This window comes from Sander vitreus, chromosome 9 (assembly GCF_031162955.1).
Source record: "Sander vitreus isolate 19-12246 chromosome 9, sanVit1, whole genome shotgun sequence".
Classification (NCBI taxonomy): Eukaryota; Metazoa; Chordata; class Actinopteri; order Perciformes; family Percidae; genus Sander; species Sander vitreus.
Window position 1 is genome coordinate 7,839,310 of NC_135863.1, and position 22,242 is coordinate 7,861,551.

At 40.9% G+C, this 22,242-nt stretch overlaps 1 protein-coding gene across 2 annotated transcripts in view; it reads left to right on the plus strand.

Annotated features, from left to right (window-relative positions):
• Positions 1 to 22,242, plus strand: part of ror1 (receptor tyrosine kinase-like orphan receptor 1) — a 127,747-nt gene that overhangs the window by 67,129 nt on the left and 38,376 nt on the right. The window contains exon 2 of one of the 2 annotated variants that reach the window (XM_078258528.1): positions 17,857 to 17,913. The exons of the other annotated variant lie outside the window; for it this stretch is intronic. Coding sequence (XP_078114654.1) covers positions 17,857 to 17,913 — 57 coding nt within the window. The remainder of the gene's footprint in view (positions 1 to 17,856; positions 17,914 to 22,242) is intronic. 2 annotated transcript variants of the gene reach the window in all.

Consider the following 22,242-nt stretch of genomic DNA (forward strand, 5'->3'; position numbering starts at 1 on the left):
GGACTCTAGAGAACCTTCCTGCTATCTGCTAACACCATCCATGTAACTTTTCTTTGTTGCTCCTTCCTACTTGTCTATAATTTTCTTTTCTTTTTCTCTTCTTTCTCCTTTTTATCTCCTCTATAGTTGAGGTCATCATCTACCTAATTTCTCTCCTCTCTCCTACACAGAGGAGATGATACAAAGGTCTATTCATAGTCTGAGTGACTGCTCATTTTCTCATCTCTGTCCAGCTGTCTTGCTTAACTGTCACTCAGGTTCTAATGAAAGTTCAGATGGTCACGGACTGTACAGTTGCTGCCATTGTGCCTTTACAGGCAACGGTTATGCCTGCTGTTTTGTCATCCTTCCCTGAAAGCAAAAACACAGCACCGGGTCTTGATATGGAATGGTTTGTCCGTGCAGTGACCTTGACAAATATTGGATTCTCTGTCCAGCCGGACAGCTCTGAGGTTGTTGCAGGGGCCTCATGGGGGCCCACCAACTAAATGAAGAAGAGTTGAATGCTCTTATTTGACACCGACACAATATTACTAGTGACACTAGTGACAGTCCATGTTCTTTTCTCTTCATTCTTTGCCAAATCAGATTTAAATCTTTTTGCAGATACTGGCCATATTGATGTGTTTACGAGCGTGAAATCATTTATATGCAGCAAAACCAACAAATACCTGAATAGAGACTGACGTGCAGAAATTAATCAAAACTTAGTCTACAGCCAAGCTTTGGTGTCGCACTGACCACTGCAAGAAACCATTCCTACCACAGGCAATACAACTATTTAAGTTGTTGTACATTTTTATTCCCAACTTGTATATGCGTTTGTACATTCTTTCCTTTGTATTTTTTTTATCTGAAATTTCCCAATTTGGGATCAATAAAGTCTGTCTAATCTAATCTAAATATAGTGGCTCTGTGAGGCTATGCTAATACATGCTAACATCAGCATGCTAACATGATCACAATGACAATGTAAACATGCTGATGTTTAGCAGGAATTATGTTTACCATGTTCACCATTTTGGTTTAGCGTGTTAGCATGCTAATATTTGCTAATTAGGACTGAACACAAAGTTTGGCTGAGGGAAATGTCACTAGTTTGCAAATATTTTGTCATAAACTAATGTATTGGCCACATTTTGACCTGATGATGTCGCAAATGGAAAGGTAAAGGATCACCAAAGTTTTTATAATTCATCCTGAGGACATCAATGTGTGTACCAAGTGTCATTACAATCCATCCGAAACATTTGAATTCAAACCTCAAAAGTGAACCTCATAGTGGCACTGGAGGAAAGGTCAGTGGATGAATAAAGTTGGTAGGATTCATCCTCTGAAGCCTGTGAATGTTGGTGCAAAATTTCAAGGCAATCCATCAAATATATGTTAAGATATTTCTGTCTTGAGCAAAGTGGTGGACCAACCAACAGGCAGACATTGCAAACCATAGAGCTACGCCGCTTAGCATGGCTAAAGTGTCACATATCCAAAATACCAACTTTTCAGGAAAAGCCTTAAAAAAAAAAAAAAAAAAAAGTTCATGTTAATAGGCCAAAGGGTTGTGGAATTTATTTTGAAATCCTACAATTTAGTTTCAAATATAACCATCAAAAAAGTCTGAGGAGGTTTTCATCATGCAACAGTGATATGCATAGGAACAGACCACCACCTGCACAGACCGTCCCACTTACCAGACCCCAGGCGTGCTTCACCAATAGGAGAGTCTCAGCCAGAATAGCAATTTCTACCAAAAACAATAAAAATAAGTCAAGTGTGGATCATAGAGTCCCTCTGGCACCCCTGTGTGTGGACTGGAGTAATGAAAAGAATGTAAAAATGGCCTGAGCTCAAATCACGCTCCAGTCAAACAAAGGAGGAGTAATAGGGCATTTTGAGAGTAGGAAAACTCTGAGCCTGAAAGTAATTTAAATCAGGGGACTGACAATACAGTGTGGTTTGTAGGGTTTTGTGTGTTCGTGTGCATGCATGTGTTGGCGTTCAAAGTTTGTGAGCGCCAACACAGTTTGTGCGGTTGTATGCAGTGCAAGTGGAGGAATGAAGGATCTGTTATCCAAAGATATTTGTGTGACCAAGTTCATGCGTGTTCCTATCTTTGCACGGGTTGAAGTTGTTTCACAGTTATTTAACTGCATTATATGGTTTCTTAGACCTGGTGAGGTTGTTGTGTGTGAGTACACAGACATGCACAAAATAGAAACACACACAAACGCTGCCCTCCAACTCTTTGTGTAAAGCTGCAGCTGGAGCGGTTGGCTGGTGAAATCTGACAAATACAGTAAAATGTTGAAGCTGAAAGTTTTAATAAGCACTATTATATTATTTTCTTTCCATAGGACTTAATGGTGAATCTTTGTGTGTACGTCATTGTGTTTTATGTGAGAGCAGGTTTGTGTGGACGTACACTACAGTATGTAAGGTTTTAGCTTTAAGTGCTGTACAGGGCTTTAATCAGGATGGTAAAGGAGCTTAAGATTGTGTCAACTGTGTGTTTGACTTGAACTGGTGTAAAAGCGCTGCAGAGCTAAACCAGGGGCTGTGATCCTACCATGATTCTGTAAAGGTAACATTTGGTAGTCCTTTGTTGGACTCAAACATGTGTTTCAGATATTAAGTTGGAGAAAGGATAGTTTGATTTGGCACTGATTTCTGTACTGGTGATGCAACAGAAGATGCAGCTACATTAAGATACACCAACCTCGCTCAGTTCTTATGGAACCTGACTCTGTCGCTGCCAATGTAAAGTGAATGAATGTTGGCTCCCAGCGTAGAGTTCTCATCTCATGGCACTTGATTCCATCTATAGCTTATATCCAATACACTATATCAAAGTAACGCCCACCTTTTCAAAGCCATCAATTAACAAAAACAATTTTATACAACTTAATAAAGCTACAAAGTGCTTTACAGGCAATCTTAGCCCTGAATTATAGCAAACATTATCATTTTATAGCAGCTATTGGAATCCTTTAATTGACTACTATTTTCTAAAATGTATTTTTTTTTATTATTATTATTCGATTCGTATCTCCCTAGAAACATAACATAAAAAATTTTTGTGAAGGGGATCTGCTCTCTGCTGTTCTGGCTCAGTGGGAGTTTACTCAGACAAGAAATGTAAACTGTCAACTGTAATTGATGACTAGGTAATGTAACATCTCACTCTCATACATGTCTAAAGGATTTTATCATACACCTTTGCTATTTCACATAGCCATTCCTGCTAAACCCAAAAGTAAATATGCTGAGCAGTGCACGTAAGAGCACACATACTACATGCACCTTTTTTGGTGTTCTGTAGTTCTTGTTATGATCTCACAAACAGTGTGGCTGTAAAAACTGGTCGGATTCTCCAATAATTTCTCTACTTAGCTTTGTGTGCTCAGCTCATCAGTAAGGAAGGCACCTCTTTGGCTTCCAAGCCTTGACCTGAATCCTCTGGTTGGAGACCCTGAGAAGATTATATATAGCGTGAAGCATGATACAGCTTGGAAGATTTGTGGCCTAGACCTTCATTTTTGTACAAAACTATTAAAAACACATAATTGAGCCACAATGTTGCATTTTTAGTGGATCTCTGTGTAGTTTGGAACTACTTCTATCTTAAACGTACGCTCTCAAAGTCTTTGTCAGCACCAGAAACAAGTGAAATGTTACTGGTGGGTCTTAAATTCCTAGTAAGTCGTCTAAACCGTCACTGGGAACTGACTCATAGTAGAAAGAGCAGGATAAGCTGAATGCCTCCATATTTTTAAAGAGAACCACCCAGTAACACCACCTTTAGTTTCCTATTGTGAGAGACTCATGGAGGCCTTGTGTATATCAAAATGTGTTGAGGCACTTCATCAAGCCCATTCCATACAAAGCGATGACAGGTTCAAATCAAGAAATAGTTGTTAGATCCAGCTGGTCTGCAGGTTTTTAAATTTCCCTTCACTCTTTAGTCACAACTGTAGTCCAGTATTGTATTTTTATTTTATTTTTTTTGGCATGAAGGATAATTACCTCCCAGCCTTTTTTCTCTCTCCACCACCTCCATTTGTAACATCAGGAAACTGTAGACTGTCCTCGGCTATACAGTATTAAACTGAGATACTTTTCCTGAAATGAGCTAATGGCCTTGCAACTTTGCTCTTGGCTGTCTCATTTTCTGACGTTGCAGGAAAATGATGTGCTGTGTCTTTACAGCGCAAAAACACTTAGTGAGAAAGGATTGCGCCCAGTATCCCTTTTTAAAATCAGGGAATGACCCGGTGGGTCTGAGTCTGGTGATTGTCAGCAGTGGCTGCTCAGTTCAAAGGCTTCATACTATATAATAATAGGCAGACAGATGGAGCTAACAGAGCCCATCCACCAGATGTGGAGTCTGACACACTCCAGTGTCTGTGCTGTCCGTCTGTGGCCTGCAGCTATACAATATACACACTGACGAGCAGGCAACATACAACTGTATAATTAATAGTACATCTCTCTACTTCATCAGAGAGAGCTTTGTGCTCCATTGCGTATCTTTTGCTGTCTCTATTTCTAGGTCTTTTTCTTTTGCTCACTTGCTCCCACTGACTATCTATCAACCTACTATCCAAGGCCTGCTTTCAGTTTATCCCCTAAATGGTTTCCTCCACCTCAGAGATCAGTTTTACGCCTTTCATTAAACAGCTAAGAAACCTGTGAAATCCTTCTGACATTGCAGAACTGTGTGTGTCATTAGACTCCAACTGTATCATCAAAGACTTGGATAGTACTGGGAAAATTCCTTCATTTTTGTCCTACACTCATGATACATTGTTTTGTTAGCTCACACACTACACTGTTGCTTTGATCCAAACTATTTTTGTGTCCACATTTGTCACTGCAACTCTCAAGTGAGTGGACTTTCAGTAGCCTGGCAGCCCATTTCTCAACCTCTGTTTCTCTCTGGAGGAGGGAAGATTGTTTATGTTAGCATGATCCAGACCAGCCCATCATGGCCTTTATGCTTTGAAAAGGACCTGGAACACTGCGTAATGTGTACAGAAGAGAGACACAGTATACAGTATATGCTGGTAGGACAGACTTGGAGAAAAAGGGAATCCCTGCAATGGAAATGAAGTAAAAGTATGCATGGGTGGGTTTCTCTTACAAAGAGAAGAGAGGAAAAGTGACATGGCAGGGAAGAGAAAAGGACAGCCGATACAGCAGTTTAATGAGACGTTTTGATCCACCAAATGAAGCGCCACGATAACATCAGGGGCCAGCGATATTACTGTAAACATGTTCCATATGCTCTCACTGTCTCCACCTTTGTCTGCTTCCTCTCTCCTCTCTGCCTGTCTCACCCCATCTCTTTTGATTTCCTTTCTTTCTCCTTTTTCTCACTCCTTGTCTATCTTCCATATTCTTCTCCTGCCCACTTGTTGTTTTATTGAGGAATGCTCCACTGAGGAGAGCATTTGATCTCACTGATGCTTTGACCTAAAGAGGGAGGGAGGGAGGGGTATAAGGCTGCATGTGTCCCCAATTACACCGCCTAGATGGCAGCGTAATTCACTGCTGCACTCAGTGACTGGTGGACGCCTAATCAAGGCCAGAGTACCTTAACCTGCTGCCAAATCTAACACATACATAGACACTGCACATGCGTGACTCTAACTTGCGCACACACACACACACACACACACACACACACACACACACACACACACACACACACGCACACACACGCACGCATGCATGCTCAAGACAAAAGCCTTCACAGCTCACCACATTTAAAAGCTTATATTGCACACATTCTGTTGCCCCACCCTTTCTTTTTAACTTCCCTCCACAGCAGTTTCGTAAAAATTATAAATAATAAATAATAGACTTGACGGCGTCTCCATCCACTTGACACTGACGCTTGTGATCTTACTTAAAACGTAACATATTTCCTCACAGCTATCAAACTCAGTTGACTGTGGTCTGCACATCCATGGTTGCAATACAAACAGGAATAGATAGCACCTAATGCAGCGAAACTTACTGTGGTGCAAGTATAAACATCTTAACACTAAAACAAAACTGATAGTGTAGCCCACAGCTAACTCACTGACTGCATGGCAACATTGCACTTTCTGTTTGCATTTGTAGTGCTAAAAATCTAAAATGATTTCCAATCCCACCCCGTTGATCCCAAACAGAAATGAGGAAAAGAAAAACACAGGAGTGACAAAATCCATTGAATTATCTTTTTTGTTATACACAATCTTTTTTTCTTTTTTTTTGACCGTACTTATGGGCATATAATGTACCATGAACATTGTTGTGATATTCCTGGGACACTAAGCTCCTCTTATGTTGACTCACATGCATACATGTGTTGAAATTTGAAACTGAAGTAACTTTGCAGTCTGTAAAAGAGGAGTAACAAGCAAAAACAGTCTCGGGTTCAAGGTCTGGCACATTGATGAGAAGTCAAGAGCAATAATCCTTCCCATCGTCTTGGGTGGAGGTGGATCAGTTATGAAGTGTGTGTGTTTGACAGAACGGGGTTTATGGGAGGTGAGGTGAGACTCTGTTTGGAATAGCAAGCTGGGATGCTTTACAAGGTGTGCTTAGTCAGCCCCCGCACCAGTCGTCTGGTGAAATGAGATGGAAATTACAACAAGCTTTGGAAATGTCAGAGGAACTGTGATCGTCTTTGTGGCAGATTTTGTGTCTCTCTCTGGCACTCTTATTCTTTCTCTTTTCTTTATTTTGCCCACTTTAATACAATCCAGGCTTTCTAAATCCCTCAGTCATCTCCATGCCTTTTACTTTTTTGAAGTTCTCCATGTTCAATCCGCAAAGATGACTTTGGGTGGAAGTGTTTTCATAATCCTCACACAGTTGCAGCCAATGGAAAACTACGTCAAATAACAGTGAGATCAGGAATGATGTTCCACCCAGCATGGTTATTTGTTTTCCACTGTGTCTGCGAGGCCTCATGCATCATAAATTATCATCATAATAAATTGTGCTTGGTGCAAATTACAAATGATGAGACTTTAAATCTGGGAAGACAAACTTTAACTTTACTCAAACAACATTATTTGCAGTGGGGGTTTTAGTAGAAAACCACAAAATGGATTTTTGTATTTAATTTCTAATAAATACTGAACATTAAATTAAATACAATGTATACACTTGTATGCCTTATAGACAGTTGGGCAAGTTGAAACAAGTGCTCCGCACATATATTAAGAACGTGAAACCAGATTCACATTTGGGGGGGTGTTGCTGCTATTTTCTCCTTCAGATTGGCATTCAGCTAGCCGGGTGTCTTTTTCCAAGCTGGGTTTTCAATCATTCATCCCTCTGTCTTCTCTATCCTTACCCGTTTTGTCTTAATGCATTATTTTTCTCCTCCTCACACACTGATGGTTCCCAACATACAGTTTAAAAATCTTCCAATCTGTTTCCATTCAGCGAGTTTCCCACAATGTCAAGTTTACCTTTTATCATCTCCACAGTTTTCATTACTTACATCTGCCTGACATTTCACCCTCTTTTTGCTCTTTTGTTCTGCTTTTACATATTGTTGCCTTATTTTTCCCCTAAACTGATGCAGAAAACAGTGCAAAAAACTCTATAAAAGAGCCTTTCTTTGATGTCATTTTTCAGTTTTTCAAGAATCGGTTTAGGAATCGGTTTAGGAATCGGAATCGTTTTAAAAGTACCGGTTCGGCATCGGAAACGTAAAAATCCAAACGATACCCAACCCTAGTTCTTTATGATCTTTAATGAGTGCATGTCATATTTTGAGTAAATGCCATTAACTTACATACATTTAGCGACCATTGTTTGGATATTTTGAATTAACTACATCTCTCAGCACATTTTGAAATGTATGTGAAGTTTTTTGTGTTATGGAATGCGAAAATGCTCTAGTCTAATTCCCTGGCTGTAGATAAGTTTTTCTACAGTAGCAGAAACGGTTTTGGACGCAGACTTTGTGGGTTTGTCTCTGGATTGTTTTCAGCTCTCTCTTTGGGGACACAAAGCTCTCACTTCTCCCTTCCCACCACTCATCTCTCTCCCATCCTGTCCTTTTCTCTCTTCCATCCTGCTGTCTTCCTCATTAGCCGGCTACCTTTTCCTCTAAACAAGTGGAGGAATGCTGGTGCTTATTTTCTTAACCTGGGACGAGGAACAGTTCCAGTAGAGCATTGGTGTGATTGACAGTAAAGCATGCTGGAGAAGCTAAGAGGTTCTCTGTTTGCCTCAGAGTCTTGCTGTTGGCAGCCCAGACTTGGTCTCCAATATAGAGCTGGAAAACCAAAGATTAAGAATAACACAGGACGTTTTTACTGGAATGAATTTTTCTTGCGCACATGGCATTTCTTTCTCACTTTCATCTCTCATCGTCTTAGTCTCTACAGTATATCTCCCTGTCTCTTATTTCCCCCACTACTTGTTCTCTCTATTTCAATTTCTCCTTCTTTCCCAGTCTAACTTTCTCTGTGGCCTGGAGTCAGATTTCTTGTGGCTGAGTCTATCCTACAGCATTGTTCACTGACAGCTGACTAAGAGTCATGAGTTGATGGAGACACGATGTCTTACACCCAGTTTCCCAGAAGCATCCCAAAATTATTTAGCACAGTTTATCTGTGCACTCTGAAGCCAGCAATCACTGGCCCCTGTTACACATCAGGTCAATCAGTTCAATAAGTGAACCACAGTGGTTATGTGAATGTTCATATAAGTCTCCTATAGAGCTTAAAAAAAGAAGACTTTGACAGATTGTTTATTGATATGATTTATGATAAGCTTATCTTAATTGTGTTTGGAAATACCAACAGAGGAATACACAGATGTGTATCGAATTGCAGTATGATGGAAGACAGACAGACTGGCTTGATGTGTCATTTAAATTAAACATCCTTAGCTTGACATGGTCACACTCTGTGTTTCATTAATAGTGTCTGGCCCAAATACTCTCATTGATTTAAGCTGGCTTGCCAACACTTTTCAGTCATTATGTCCTGCAGACAAGGCAAGGTTCAGCCTGGCGAGTGAGGAAATACCAACAGAAGTGAAGAATGGTTTTGGAATGGCGCCCAGCTCAACTGTAGTCACATGATGTCTAAATCCAAGTCAGGTTTGAAATCCAGCAGCATTATCCTGGCATTCCCAGATTCCATGTGCTGGGGCCTCTCCTTTTGAATTTGTCATCCTCGAGGAATCTGGGAATGTCGGCAGTGAGTTTATGGAGTATGTACGTGTCCCTGACTGCACCTGAGCACACACACAACCATGCAACATGGCATGTGTCTTATTCACACTGTTGGCACACATGATCCACTATGTACAGAAAAGTCACGTACAAAACCCAAGCGAGATGACTATATTAATGTCCTCACACACAGACAGACAGACAGACAGACAGACAGCCTGACTGACTTTGGCTTTAGGTCTTAAATCTTAGTTTCCATACCTGACCTTGGTGACACACAGAGACCTCAAAACGTACGGACGTAACGTTAACCTGCACCATATTCACATTCATTAAACGCTATGTCTCATTCTGCACAATACACTGAACATCCTCTGCAGTAAAGTGACATACTAACATGCAGGTGTGATGACCCTATTCACATTCCGCAGACAGATGAACAGACAGACGGCAACCTGTGGAGATTACGTCAAGGTCTCAGGGCTCAGTCTATCTGCTTGGAAGCTATCAGGTTTTCCAGAAAGCTGAGCGCTTGCACACTCACACATACACACACTTATACCGGACCTGTCAGGTGAAAACAGATGAGCTGCACACAGTAGGTGGTAACATGCCTGTGCACATTCCTCACTTGTCTGCTTACATCGCTAGTAACAGGAGTCGAGGGGAGCCTCACCCAAAATGGGTTAACCAGGCCTTACATCAGTGTGGTTTCCATTGCAGAGCCTCACAGGGACAGCAGGGGCTTGTGCATCAGCCTGGTTAACCTATGAGGCCACATGTAGTTCTAAAGGGCCTGGCAGGGCTTCTGCAGAGCCGTCAGCACAGCATGAAGTTACTCTACGAGCACATTTTCTGTCATGACACAACAGACAAATGTGCAAGATGTAGCTTTATGTAAACTGAGATTCATTACACAAAGCAAGCCTTTCCCTGCAATGGAGATGTGTGAAATTGCCTTCACTGTACATAAATCCCCCCCAAAAAACCTGGACTTAAGTTCATTCCCAAGCTCCAGTCCTCTGCGTCAAGTTTACATTCTCTGTGTTTGCGTGGGTTTCCTTGGCACTCTCAGGTTTCATCCCATATTTCTAAGACATGAAAGTAATCTGGAGGACTAACAACTTTCATTTGCCCGTGGGTAGAAATGTGTGAGTGGACCTGACCAGTAAGAAGACTAGCAGTTATTGAGTTGTCAGCTAAATCTATAGTTTATATGGCTGACATCAATATCACAATTATCTGGAATATTTTCCCGATTATTCAGATTTTTATGTAAATCTAGGTATGGCAAATGTATCTGCATTCAACACATAACATGAGTAAACTAAAGTTAAGTTCAGTTAATTGTGTCTCAATGTTATGCTTTCTATCAAACAAAACTTCACATATGTAAAAAAAAAAAAGAGCTCCAGAAATTAATTTGATGATACTTTAATTACAATTAGCTTGGCATCATTACTTCAAACAAACTTATATAAAAACACACACAATACAATCACTTTATCCTCAAATGATTCTGCTGAAATTTCATAGAAAGTCAGTAAACGACAATATTGACTTATGCCAAGCCCTAGTGTCACTTAATTGAGATCCTAAGGTATAAAGGTTACATTTTAGTGTGACCTACGCTACCTAATTCAGCCTTGTGAGGGAGAGAAGCTACTACTGTATAGGGTTTCAGTGCACATAGTGGGAGCCCCCTCCCCTCGGTTTGTGTTGCATGTAATTAGACAGAGTGGTGGTGGAGACTGGTAGATGACATTAAACTACTGGTTTATATTAAAACTTACAACAAGTACATCCCCATTGAGAGGTCAGAGTCCGCTGCAGACCAGCATCCCAGGAGGTCGTAAGGATTCAGTGTATTTCTTAAGGATGTCACTGTGCTGTCCACTCAGCCAAAATCACCCACCAAGGACTGAGGAATGCTGGGTAGTGACAGTTGTCCGTGTGAGCCTGACGCTATGAGATAATTTTCAGTGAAGTGACAAGCTGCTGTTTAAAGGAATCTGCTCTGCACTTGTTGGTCTGCGTCAGCTTTATTCTTGGTGTGCTCAAGTTTCCTCAGAAGTAGTTCAGCAGCGAATTAAAAAACCTCTGAAGTGGTTGGGAGTTCAGATTTAATGTTTGATACATTTTTACAAAGCTAAGACTGAACAGTGGCTCCATTTAAAAAGGAAAAAGATTTTAAAAAACAGGCATGTTTTACCCACAAAGCCGAAGTTCCCTCCAACATTTACTGACAATTTTGCAGCCACGCCAAGCTATAATTTGGCTATAATATGTAGTATACATCGCATAAAATGTCCTCCCGGCTCAGTTCTGTGTGATTTTTGGAGGGGAAGCAATACTTTTTTCTTCTTTTTTTTTAACTGTGCTTTTTCTTGTCAGAGCAAATGTCTGTTGCAACTTGAGGTCTTTCTTTTTGTTATTGTCTATTGTTCTGACCCGAAAAAAAATGCAGCCTCCTGTCATCTATCCTGCTCACATCTCTCTCCCCCACTCAGCCCTCCTGTCGATCTGTGGTCTTATAAGGTTACAGAGCAGAACTTTCTGAGGCGATGCAGGACTGAGTGTGTGTGTGTGTGTGTGTGTGTGTGTGTGTGTGTGTGTGTGTGTGTGTGTGTGTGTGTGTGTGTGTGTGTGTGTGTGTGTGTGTTAGTGGTTCCTGTGTTCTTTGGTCCATGATGTCCTCAGGTGAACACTTGGTCACCGAACTGGCCCTGCTTTTATTCCTCTATATGCTCCAGTTGAGCCTGGGAAAAAACTCCTGCACACCCACACATGCAGGTGCAGCTATACAGCAAGCACACACACGCACATGCACAGGTGGTACAAATCGTCTGTGTCTGAAATTACTCCCTTTTTACTATATTGTGTGCACCCTATTTACTGTCTGAAATCTCAAGTTACTTCTCACTATTGAGTAATCTATTTAGTGTCTGTTATATAGGGAGTAGTGAATGAGTGAACAAGGGAGTGGTTTTAGACACAGCTGTCATGAGCCTTTTTCTAGCTCTACTGTCTTGTCCCCTCCTTCTGTCTTTAAAGGATAAGTTAAGGCTATTTCAACTCAGTTTTATTACAATGTTGGTGGTGGTTTTAGCATTATTTGTATTTCTGATAAAAACGTTGTACTTACCAAGTTAGGAACACATCCATAGTGCTAAAAAGATGTCAGCGTTAGCAATTAGACATGTTTTAAATAGCTGAAAGAGTAGGCAAACAGTAAAGTTATTTCTTAAAGTGTCAACAGCATAGTCCAATGTTATCAGATCGTGTAGAAATGGCCAAAACTACAAATATAAGCCCCAAGTTGTACTTAACTAGAATTTCAGTCATAAGAATTACCATCTACCTACTTATTTTCTGTTTCCTCCTTCCCTGTGGCTGGCCATCACTTCCCTTGACTCTTTGATGCCCATGTATGATCATGGTAACAGTTACTGTATTTACATCTGACACAATAAATAAACTCTCCAGCCAACACAAACCTGCACTCTGCCTGGTTGGACAGAAGCCCACTTCTTACAAAGCTGATTTTTACGAGCGTCTTCACTCTGGGTTTATTATGAAGTCTCTTTTTTCCCCTTGCTGCCTATTTTTCGCTTTCTCACATTTTCCAAGTCTTCTTCCCTCCATTTATCTCCAAGTCCTGTACTCTCTTTTGCAGTCCTCCTTCTCTTTTCTTCACTCCTGCGCTCTTTTTTTCTCTTTTCCTCTTGGCATGAAATAATCTTTATGTTCTCAAATCGCTGTTTTTTTTGCTAAAACTGTAACTTTCCGCCTGTTTTCCAATCTTGAGCCTAATTGTGCTCATGATTCATTAAGGCAGTTTGAGCCCTACATGGTGCTTGATCTAGTTCTGGATGCATGCAACAGTAGGACATGACTTATCTCAGTCTTCTCATTGTCTGTATGCTTAGTTGTGTATACAAAAGGAATAGATGTTCACATGAACACTTGAACTACTTCCTTTTGGTAAGCATGCAGAAGGGAAGTGAGATGAGACAGTAGGGAAAATCAAAGTAGGATTTGGAGGATACTTTTTTCCTAGGTTAAAAAAAAAGACAGACAGAGAGAGACATAAGAAGAGAATAAGAAACTTGCTGGATGGAAAGAGAGATCTGATGAAGACATATTGGAGAAGGAAATGATTATCATTCCTGAATTTTCCACATCTGCGCATGTGTATCTTTCACCTCTTAAAAAGAGAAATATGACATATAGCTAAAATGTAAAAGTGGTGGTTTTGCCATTCTTCCAGATAACCTCTGAGTTAGCTCAGTTTTCCAGCTAATAGGGATGGAAGAGGACCTTGGGAGAGGCCCTAATAACAGAGCGGGAGAGCTCATACATCAGTCTCACTCACCACACCAACCACCCTGGCTCCAAACACAGCCCCCCAGACCATATAACAGCATATTAGTTGCTATGCATAACCGCTCAAATTGAACATTTCTGATTTGGTTCAGTTTTACCCTTGGAGGCTCCCTCTTTCTCACTTTCTCCTTTACTTTAACATCAGGCCTCTCACTCATTCCCATTCTCATGAGTTCGAAGCTCTGCACTAATTCCCATATGCTGCTGTCACAGTAAAGTCACACCAGATTCTCAGAGCTTTACACTGTAGGGGTGAAGCACATGTCCCTGTGTGATTTTTATCATCATAAGCCAAATACAGCTGGATGAGGATCAAAGTCTGCTTTCATGGAACGTTCTGTGTGGAGATCTGATGTCTGGGCTTCTCAAAGTCACCTTCGTGTTAACCATTCACTGTAAATGTTGCCACTGGGATGGCAATTAAGTGGCACTTGGTTGCAATTGAAAGAAGAGTTTCCAAAACTTTCATTTTTATGAAATATACAATACCAGCTAAGAGGGGGAAGTAATACTATGATAAGGATTGTCAAATATCCAGAACATCCATCCAGCATATCATAACTGACATGATATGGAAATATGTGCACAACTGTAGATCAAGGTGACATTGCATTTATTTGAAAATTACTGTAAAATTTGGGGTTTTAACAGTTGAGATAATGGTCTTTTAATAAGTTCTGTGATTATACCCAACAACACAATAGGCAGGGGTTTTTTCAATTCGCTTTTAAAACAACCCATATTATCATTACAAAAAACATTCATTCATTATTTTCTGATCTGCCACCTCAATTGCTAAGGTTTGGTAAGTTTAGGCATCTAAAACTGCTTGGGTAAGGTCAGGGAAGGTTGTGGTCATGGTTAAAAGAGACCAACGTTGACTGTTGATTGGAAAAAAAGGTGCTAACCTCTGTCTCAAGTCAAAGTCAGACTCTTGTCAGATACTTTGTACAGGTATCATTGAGCTAAACCTATGATCATTTTCAGTCATTCGTACAGGCAGACAAGCATCCTTTATATAATACACACATCCAGTTAACATATGGGAGAACATCTGAATCGGGATCATGATCCAACCAGGGGGCCAGAACTACAACTGCAAGAACCATTGATCTAAACTGAAACAGGCGCTGTGAAAGTGCTTATTTTTAGGCTATCATTAACAAATGGGCCTAACACAATTGCTTCCCTCTGTTACTGAGGAACATTAAAAAGCTAATCTCAAAATTACTCTGCAGTTCATCCCAGATATTCCAGATGATTCATTCTCAATGAAAGAGAACTAACAGATGTGACCTAAATAGAGGAGGGATAAAGTGGAAGAGAGAGAAATAGAATATAAATTAGGCAATAAACTCTTGTCTAGTTGGATAAATGTCAATACAAATCAAATGTGCTGTTTGTTCCTGAAAAAAATTAAACTGTTCCTGAAAATAGCACAATTCTTCTCAAAATGATGCAGCTGTGCCTACTCCATATTGGTTTTATAAACTCTCTCAATGTACACCTTTCCCTCTTCCCTCCTCTTTCACTTTCCCGTATTCCCGTGTCCAGCCCCTCTATTGAACTCTCACCTGGCTACACTTGGCTAGCTTTGTGTTAGTGAAGCCAGTGAGCTGCAACGGCCCCTCTCCTCTGTCCTTTGTAAACCACAGAGCTCTGTGTTTCTTTAAGCCTATCAACCCAGAACACAGAGAGAATTTAGGCTCACCTTGGGGCCAAGACTCGCTATAATACACCATGTCATCTTTGGAGCCTCGAAGAACAAACCAGAATCATTTTGGGTCCCATAACACAACTCAGAAGTATATGAAAGCAAAGGATGAACATTTTCTAGAGGGGATAACAACCTAGTTTGCAGAGATAATTCATTATCACTTTAATAATAACACAATGAGCACACACCTATCTGTATTGTATATCAAAAACTATATGAAGAAAAGAAGAAACAAAAATTCCGAAACACAAGCAACCCAAGAATTCAGACAATCAGACATGTTTTAAATAGATGAAAGAGAAGGCAAACAGTAAAGTTATTTCTCAAAGTGTCAACAGTATAGTCCAATGTTATCAGCGCTCTGATACCCTCCAGTGTTGCTAAAAATCTGTAACAATCTTGACCCTAGCTCATATTGCTGCTTGCCTGTTGTTGTGAGCCTGTTGCCAAGCCTCCAGACTCCCTCGCCAACAGGTGCCGAGGCCCAAAGAGCTGCTCATTAACACAGCTCATTTCACAAGCACCACCACACAATCATTACCATCCTGACACAGCACTTGTGAAAAAACACATTATCACCCAATTAGCATGACCCTGTGTCAGGCGCCTGGTCCTGTTTGATTGCAGACTTTCTCCCCCACTGTCACCCTGCATGTCACACACGTAACAATAATGTTTTTAAGTTGTAAATAAATGAATAAACTCTTTAATTAATTTGTTTTTAAATGTGTTGCTGAAACATACAATATGTAAGTATAGTACTGTGTGTGCAGCGCCGGTTAATGCACATGCTTGGCTTGGGTTTCTGCATGTGTTTAAATCTTTTGCTTATTCATCATGTTAAACTATCCCAGCCTGCACCAAGCTACACATACACACACTGGGTCAGCCTGAGAAGCAGAACTCATTGTAACTGTGGGACAATGTATGTGCATTTGTCAGTTTCAACAGTTTCAGGTCCCATCCGTCAGTCCTGTATGTTTAAGTCCTGCAGGCTGTTTCATTTGTCAGGACTCACCTTGTGACCTGTGGCAGTGCACACTGAAGCCCATTTTCTCCTTTCTCTCTCTCTGTAATGAAAAGCAGAGAGTTGCTCTGTCGTCAGCTGGTAATAAAGCAGCATTAGGTCCACATGGCTCGCTGACGGGCTCCCTGTTGTACATTCAAACCTTTGATCTACACCAGCAAATGTACAATGCTATCACCAAATTTAAGATGGGAAAACTCTTAAAGCAGTGTTTGTGTTTGCTGTTTTGTACACTGAGAAGTGGCTGCAGCACTGTGATTGTTTAGCATTAGCTACCACACAGACTTTTACCTCGTTTTTTCGTTTTTCTTAAATTAAAGAGTATACCCTAGGGCTGAGCATTTCTGCCGTCGTAAATTTAGGAGCATCCCATTCACACAGAAGGTCTTGTCGAGAGCAGTGTGTCTGTTGTTGCAGTTTAAAGTGAATCCCCTGTCCACACATACAGACTTAAGTCAGGCTTGCGGGTGTGTTTAGCATTGAACTGCTCTTTTACCCTCTTCACCCTAGTATTTCATTTCCCGAGGGATGTTTCGATGCATTGTTTATGTCATTCAAATCCCGGTAGCATGTTTATATTTTTATAGAGAATAGGGAATTTGCTGACTGTGTCTTTACTTCCCTACCAAGCACCACTGATCAACTTTTGATTCTTTGAGTAGCGGTAGGCGGTGGCAGCGTGATTTTTGTAGGTTCAATTCACAATAAATGGCATCCTGTCGCATTTCAACACGGTCTCACGGCAGTTCGTGAAATGGTCATGTTATTTTTAATCTATTAAAATCAGAATCAGAAATACTTTAATAATTCCAGAGGGAAATTATTTTTGTTACTCCACTACTACTTTGTTGTTTGTAACTCCAGATATACAAACAACATATATTAGAACATATATTATCCAGACTTGTGTAATCTATTGATTCGGCGACAACAACAGGACGGTTGTGTTTAGGAAAAGAACAACGGGGCAATGAAACGCCACACGCGGGCCACGATCCGCAGTCTCTGGGGGACGCGCGACAACGGGACAGTTGGGTTTAGGAAAAAGAACAACGGGGAAATGAAACGCCACACGCGGGACACGATCCATGGTCTCCTGGGTGAAAGTCCTGTGTTGTTTGACATATCCACCACCCCAACCAACCTCCCTGCGTGGATTGTCGCCATTTCATACTACTCGCTACCGTAGTCGTGATGTGATCACGAAAGATGCTTCCCATTGAAATACATTAGTTTAAATAACGTGCTCAGCACCACGAAAAAAAGACAAAAACGTGTCCGTGTACACGAATCAATAGACTAAATAACGTGACCATTTCACGAACTGCCGTGAGACTGGGTTGCGCATTTCCAGTTTTTGAGTCTGTCTTTGTGATAGGGGGCTGAAGCTCACAGCTTGTCATTTTTTCACTTGCTCTTCCACATTTATTCTAATTGCAGGGTTCATGATCCATATAGTGAAATCGCAATAGAAGGTGATAGAGTCCTACAGCCAGAAACATGCTAATAGTCTTCTCCATTTCCTTTTGTTTACAGAGTTTCCCCAAGACCCCAGTGTGATAGCTACCACTTCATGGAACACTTCTAGTGATGGTAAAGACACACATTAAAAAAACACACACACAAAGCAGGGCTCCATTTCAACACATCCTTAACAAACTGTTTTCCAGAAAAAGTGTTATAGCTGTGAACACATCTGTTACAAGCAATACATATGTTCACAGTGCAATTAACCCATGGTGTGTTGAAATGTAACCCCACATGTGCTGTCTGAAATTACATTCAATGATGTGTTTAAAATTACACTTTGAATGGTCACCTTCAGCAACCCAGACAACATCAATTGTCCCGGCATAGGCCACTGTAGAGGAATATTGATGGAACAAATTACACATTGATGTACTCAACATGTGGGAATACAGCCACAGGTGCATTGCATTTCCCTAATGTCCAGTGACCTACTTTTAGTTCTGTCTTTAGCAAAAGCTACCAGTGGAACGTCAAAATGTGCTGATGCTTTCACTACATCTTCTTACACTTTGCTCCATATATTCATCTCTCAGCTTGACTTCAATGGTCACCCCCTTATTTCATCAACTTTGGCCAGGCATCCCCATGCCATTTGGGGGGAAATAAAGAAAGTATGAAGTGTGTTCATGTGAAGTAGAAACCCAGAGTTGTTTGCAGTTGTGCTACAGGAGTAGACCACAGGACAGAGATTGTAACAGAGCTGTAGTCGCAGAATTTTACTTTTTTAGACAGATAGGGCACACTTCTCGTTTTCTATTTCAGGTAGAAATTCCCTTCATTTCCCAGAATGCCACACAACTTGCGTTTTACCAATCCATACTCATAGACAACAAGATGCGACACAAACAGCACTGATCACATACTTGCCTGCATACTTTTAAAATCTGTATCCACTGGAGGGCAAATCAGGGTGGAATCCCTACTGGCTGACACCAGAACTAGTCTGATAATCAGACTGCATTGGCACGTAATTCATTCAGGCTGACATTGTGTTCATATTAGTTGATTTATGTTGTTTGTAACTTTTTGTTTGAATCAACTGTGTGTCTGTGTACAAGCGTGGATTAAGTAGTTGTTATTCCTGTAAATCTTCCTACAACATTTAGTGCAGCTGCATCAAAGTCATCCATGCTCGTCGTCATTTTTTGGGCACTTTTTTGGGCTGTCATTGTTTTTAATGGATGTAGTTAAGTGGCGAGCTAGCTATGTAGGAAGATGACATCCCTTTCTTAATCCCACATACAAAGCTTTGATTGGTCGACTGTTTCTCCTGGTAAGGGAAACAGCCATCTGAGATCACCAGACCTCGACACTCGATACGGTTACTTACTATTAAAATTGCAGCAGAAAAAGCAGCAGTGGCAATAATCTCTTATCAGTGCTTCTTTATAACTTTCTGTTGCTCTTGTCATTTGTTGTTTGCTGCTGACCTTACTTGACTCGTGAGGATGCACACAACCGATACTTTGAAGGAACACAGGATGCATAGGGTAGCCATCATGCACACATTAATGCACTGTTAAAATAATATATCAGCACTCTTAATCTGTCTCACCAAACTAAACTCTTTGCACTCACAGAGTATCCTGCACTGGACTTTTCTGCTCCAGATATCCAGGAGTTTCAGAGTCAAACAATTGCTTCTACATTTGGCATGCTTTGACAAGAAAACAAACTTGTCAACAAATCAGATTTAACAAGCAATCCACCGGGTCCAAATCCCTGAGAAAATTGACTGCAGGATGCAATATGGAAATACATATATACCTTAAAGGCTGCTTGGTTCTCCCACATAGACTTGTGCAACCTATTCCTCATGTCTCCTGGAGCTTCCCAGGTTTAGTTCAGCAGATCCTGACAGAGGAAGCATTTAAAACTGCTGTCCTCCTGTCAGCACTGCATGAACAACTTAGTCAGAACCATAAAGTTTTTGTATTTTTTCCTTACACGGTTGCCCAGAGTTATCAGTCAAATCTCGATCCCTCTCCTCAGTTTGCCCCTGGCTTGGAGAGCCAACATCCGCCTATTCCCCCACAAAGATACCCTGACATGGAAGATCCTCAACATGAGACTTTATTGAACTTGACCTTTACTTTTGCTCTCTCAATTTGTCTGGTTTGTTTAATTCATCCCTTGCAAAGCCGAATCTCCAACAACATCCGCCCCGCAGCAGATTCTGTATAGACAAAAAACACATAGTTAAACACACAGTGGCCAATCAAGGATGTTTAAAAAGTCCTAAATACAGTAAGGAGTAGTTAAATCATAGAGACAGCTTTATTTTCCACAACAACATGAAATCTAAAAACCTACAAAAGCTGCATGTGTGTGTGCGCGCACCCATGTGTTCATAGTACTGTATCTGTGTTTGTGTGTGTCAGTTTGAGCTCGGACACATGACTAACATCTGTTTCTTATCTGATGGATAGATGGTGATTGCACCACTTGTTTTGTCTGCAGGCAGGGAATGGCTTTGATTGACCAAGCAGACAGCATTCAAGTAGCGTGGCTCTATCAGTATGCATCAGTAGCAGGAAGTTATCATGCTGAAAGAGACTCATTATTGGGCTGAAATCAGGGGTGATGATAGTTTACTGAACTCATTTTCCCTGGGGCTTTCTTTCATTCTTGCTTTCTTTTTCTTTGTTTCATTCACATCCCTTCCTCTTTCCCTCTTTCTCTGTTGGAGACTTGGAGAGTGACCCAACTTTAATGAAACTCACCTTTAGCCATAGCTGGCAATGCTACAGTCCCAACTCCTCAGTGTATCTACTATGTTTAGTTAGCTGTGCAGCCACTCAGGTTTCTGTGCCTATGTCTTGCTGAGAGCAGCCTGCCTAGCACAGCTTTACTCTTGTGCGTGTATGCAATTGAATATAGACATATATTCGCATATAGAAATACAATGTTGCGGGTAAGATGAGAAGGTATTGTGTAACTTGTCTAGTTTGGAACATGTATAGTTTGTGTGTGTTGCGGTTGTGTGGGTGTGCACGTGTTTACGTTTGTGTGCCTGCGTGTGAGTGTTTGATTGTACAAAACCACTGCGAGCAAATGCACGCTGATGACAGGGCACCATTTAGTCGCCGGCCACATTAAAGGGACAGTCCGCAGCAATGGTTTGAGTTTCACAGTACTCCTGGTGCCAAATACCACAACACTCACCACGAGACAATTACATACAGGGCGGCTTTGTTACACAGACATTGGCAGGACATCTTTCTCCTCTTCACCTCTCTTCTCATCAGTTCCTCTTGTCATCTCCTCTTGTCTCTTCTTTCCTTTCTCCTGCTCCCCGCTGCTTTATTGTCAGTTATTATAACAGCTAATGAAGTGTGCAGGCACACAGCTCCAAAAACCATTTTCTTTTCCATCAACTCAACTAATGAGACTAATGATAAAGTGACTCAGTTTGTGTGACCCTTCTGCCTTTTGCAAAAAAACAGTCATGCCTTTTAAGAGCAGACCTGTTCTCATTTAATGTATGTAAGTACTTTTGTTTTTAGATATTATAGTCAGACTCAACAGGCTGTGTTGCTTCAGTATGTAGGCGAGATTTGGTCCACTACACTCATAACAGCGTACAGGAACAGATTCCCAGCAGACCGCGCATGACTTTGTGTTGATAGTTGGGAAGTCAAATCAAAATGAAAACACACACCCACACACAGATGTAAGCATGCACTGACACACACACACACACACCCTCATTAAAACATGTATCACCAACAGTAGCAATGACCTCGGGTTCTACCAGTGTGTGTATTTGCACACCTCTGTGATTGGTGTTAGCATTGCATGTTGTATGTGTGTAAGTGTGGTTATGAGAGGTGATGACCTGTGACTATAGGGAGAGTTGCAACGTTAACATTGCATACACCTGGAGCCGACCTAAAACCATGTACAGTACATCCAAGTTTGGGTATTTTTACATTTTCAAATATGCTTTTATACTGTATATGTACTGCATTTATATAGGGCCTTTATTTAAAGCACTTTACAATTTGCCTCTCACACACACACACACACACACACACACACACACACACACACACACACACACACACACACCTGACTATAGGGAGCAATTTTCCGTTCAGTCTCATGTCCAACAACACTTGCTTTATACCTGCAGGCAGAGCTGAGCTGATCTGGTTTGTTATTAAATCAGAATCAGTTTTACTGCCAAGTAGGTTTTCACATACAAGGAATTTGCTTTGGTATTTAGTACATAACAAGGAACATAGTAAGAGAAAATAAAGAAGAAAAAAAAACAACTAGTACAAAACTCAACAGTATAAATAAAAAAAAGGTTTTCCCCTTTCACACATTGCACATTTTTACCCTTTTGGAGATGTAAAAGTTTAATTTAGCATTTTGCTAATCATGTCA